Genomic DNA, 3,385 nt, shown 5'->3' with positions numbered 1-3,385 from the left:
GCCAGCCCCGTCTAGGTCTAGACTTCGCTCGGCACTCTCGTTCCTTTGTTCTCGTCACGGCTGGCTACCTGGGCACTTGAGCTTGAGTCAACCAAACGGCCCTTGCTACCACGGCTTTTCGGTCCGCCCTCCTCGCCGCCCGCGTCCGAGAGCAGAAGTTGTCATCGAGGTAAACGCCAAGCTCGCCGAGGCCTCACTCAAAACCGCCAACTCATTAGATGCTCGTCTCCGGCGGGCGGCACGAGCAGGGGAGCAGGGTGGTGGTGGTGAGGTATGGACAATGTCGGGCTTATCACCCCCGCCGGCCGCTCCGCGCTCCCTGGAGTGGAACAGTCGTGAGGTCGCTGCTCTCTCGGCACGCTCCGAGCCTCCGGCGCCACCGTGATGCGATGCTGCCGCGCGGTACGGAACAGGAGCGCGATGTTGATGTCGCTGCAGCAGAAAGGATCGAGAGGGAAAGGGGGGGGGGGCTGATCGCCATAGAGTCGGGCTGGAATAGTAGCATCCAGCAGGAGTCAATAGGGCATGCCATGAAGTCGAGACTACGACTGGTATCATGGTCTCGCCGAAACTGGTGCTGCTGCATTTGGCGGTCCCCGGCCCGCTGGAGGGCACTCGCGGAACGACACGGCAAGCAGCGCGAGCAGCGCCCTACCCGACCCCGCGGGGCTCCGTTACCTCTCTGAGCGCCGCTCTCTAGCCGCGCTGAGCCCGGCCGGCCGTCCCATCCGGCGCGGCGCAGCGCGCAGCGGTCCCGTTGGGACTGGGGGGGCGGCCGGGCAGGCCGGGCCGGAGGGTACCGGAGGGGGCCCAACTTCGCGGTGTTGTTGCCAGAACCAGGCGGGCGATGGCACGGGGTGGCGGCCGTTTCGCGGACCGGTAGCTGCCCGGGCGGTTTGCGACGCGGAGTTGACAGTTTTGGGCCTGCTTCGGAGAGTCGGGGCGCAGGATGCCGTCGTCGTCAGGCTGGGGTCGGAGTACGTGAGCACCAGTTGAGCACCGTCGCGTCGCGTGACCCCCGCCGCCATCGTGGACCTGGTCCTGGCGATGAAGCCCCGCCACATCCGCCGCCTGGTGGTGGCGTTGGCGGTGTGCGGGGCGCTCCTGCTGGTCGCCTCCCTCGTCCTGGGACTGCTGGACAACGGCTTGCTGCAGGGCAAGAAGAGTACCCGCACCGAGGGCGACGACGACGACGCGCCGGCGCAGTTCGGCCCGGATGACCCCGGAGGCTTCCACCGCTTCCAGGACGAGCTCGTGCGCCGCAAGTCCGAGGAAGGACAGCGTCGACGTCAGGAAGAGGGCGCCGAGGACGCCGTCAACGTCTCGGAGAAGGAGGCAGCCAGTTTCATAGTGAGTTGCAAATTTTAGGTGCTCGCGCGTAAGATTTCACAAGCGCGCCTGATTATTGAGGCTTTGCATGCGTGCGCTAAGGTCGACCTGGAAGGCACATACTTGTATATTAGAAACGTTTTTCGTAAAGAAAGTACGTCCATTTTAGATAGTCCCCTAATTCCTCTGATTCATTCGGCAAATCACGGGAGCTCAGCGCCTGCGAGACTGGGGATAGGCCACCCCGCGGTGCACGCATGCGCTGTAGTCAAGTTGTTGCCTACCTAGCAGGCGCTATGAAAGCTTGCGTCGGCTGAACTAGTGGCCAGTAGGCTGAACTTGGCAGTTTGGCTCGGCGAATGACGGACGTACTTTCTGGACGATCACCAAGTCATGTGTTTCTCGACCAAATTGAGCATCGTATTTACATCCCACTCAAATAAGGCGACATGTCATGTCTGCATCGCCTTGCATTTCTCCCTCATGTTCTACTCGGAGCCAGTGCACGTAAAGCCGTTTTGTTTGCAGCGAGCAGCGAGCCGCTGGAACGAGCACCGCCTGCAGAGGGTCCAGGAGGTGTGCGCGCGCCACAACCTGGGGCTCTACCGCTCCTCCGCCGCCCCGCCCGACGTCAAGCTGCCTCCCACCCCGCAGTACGCCGTGTTCTACTACGATAGGTATGTGTGTCTCAGATCGTGTATTCCTAATCGTGTTTGGGAGCTCTTCTACACTACTGGTGAACTAACGCGGGGTTCCCTCTCTTCCCCCAGATCGCACAAGATGGCGTGGTGCCCCTTGTACAAGGCCGGTTCCACATCCTGGCTGTACAACCTGTGCCTGCTCGGCGGCTACTCGGAGAGGGAGCTGAGCTCCACCAAGGAGCAGCTCAGCACCCTGGCCAGGAAGGCGTACCCGGAGCTCGAATACCCCGAGGCTGAGGAGGTAGTACCATCTTGCTGCCTCCTCCCGTTCTACCTCTTGTGGGATGTGTGATCTTGTTTCTGACTCAGAGATTCTCTTCGACAGGCTCTCCGCAGCAGCCGGAAGCTCCTGGTGGTCCGCCATCCTTTTGCCAGGTTGCTCTCGGCGTACCGAGACAAGCTGGAGAATAGGGTGGCGGGGGCGGAGCACGGCAGCGCGCACTTCTACCGCAAGTACGGGCGCCGCATCGTGGACAAGTTCCGGGCGGGCGGCGCCGCGGTGCCGACGAGCCAGGTCGTGTCGCCGCAGCACGTGGTCAGGGACCCCGGCAGGCTGCCGCCCGCCGACGACGAGCCGACCTTCAAGGAGTTCGTCAAGTATCTGATCGACGTGGACCTGGCCAACTACGCCGACGACCACTGGATCCCGTACTACCTCTTCTGCACGCCCTGCCTCCTCAACTACGACATCATTGCCAAGGTGGAGACGTACCTGGAGGACCAGGTGTACATGATCAGGGCCCTGGGGCTCCAGGACAGCATACGCCCGCGGTGGAGGCACCGCACCGCCCCCCGAGGCCAGGAGGGTCTCCCGACGTCGTCCTCTCAGGACGTCGACACGACGGCCAGGCGATACTTTGCTCAGATAAGCGAGCGCGAGCTGCGCGCCCTCTACCAGAAGTACAAGCTTGACTTTGAGATGTTTGACTACACCCTAGAGGACTACCTGCCGTATGTGTCTCCAGAGCCAGCGTGATTGCCGGGCCGGGGCGGCCAGCCAACCGCCAACCAAATACACGATTAAGAGGTGCTGTTGTGACGCACCGGAAAACTGGAGTCTCAATGTTTGAACGACACCGGAGTCTGGTTGGACTTGATTTTGGCCTTCCACTCCAGACAGGGTTTTTGTGCACCACAAATTGCCTCCCTTTCAAGCGGCCTTTTGGCGTTCGGTTTCTGATCCTTTGGACTGTGAAAGTGGCCTTCCCCCTCCCTCCACCCACACTTCCCTCTCCTCCCCTCCAAAAAGCGAAACCTTAAATTAAAGTGAAATACAGAGTTGTGATAAACCTTTTGTATAATCTAATTCCTACACGACGTCATCAACGTGGAAACGTTAGCCGAGGCACACTTTC

The 3,385-nt window shown here is 61.2% G+C and overlaps 1 protein-coding gene across 1 annotated transcript; it reads left to right on the top strand.

Moving 5' to 3' along the window:
- Positions 1-570: 570 nt before the first annotated feature.
- Positions 571-3,313, top strand: LOC113207965 (carbohydrate sulfotransferase 11-like). The gene is made up of 4 exons (XM_026424757.2): positions 571-1,350; positions 1,858-2,006; positions 2,100-2,271; positions 2,356-3,313. Exons 1-4 carry the CDS (start codon positions 1,048-1,050, stop codon positions 3,004-3,006), a joined length of 1,275 nt encoding a protein of 424 aa, XP_026280542.2. The 5' UTR covers positions 571-1,047; the 3' UTR covers positions 3,007-3,313.
- Positions 3,314-3,385: the final 72 nt, after the last annotated feature.

Source organism: Frankliniella occidentalis, unplaced genomic scaffold, assembly GCF_000697945.3.
Source record: "Frankliniella occidentalis isolate FOCC.00 unplaced genomic scaffold, Focc_3.1 Scaffold3345, whole genome shotgun sequence".
Taxonomy (NCBI): domain Eukaryota; kingdom Metazoa; phylum Arthropoda; class Insecta; order Thysanoptera; family Thripidae; genus Frankliniella; species Frankliniella occidentalis.
The sequence above is the reverse complement of the archived record's forward strand: the minus strand, read 5'-3'. Positions and strand labels throughout refer to the sequence as shown.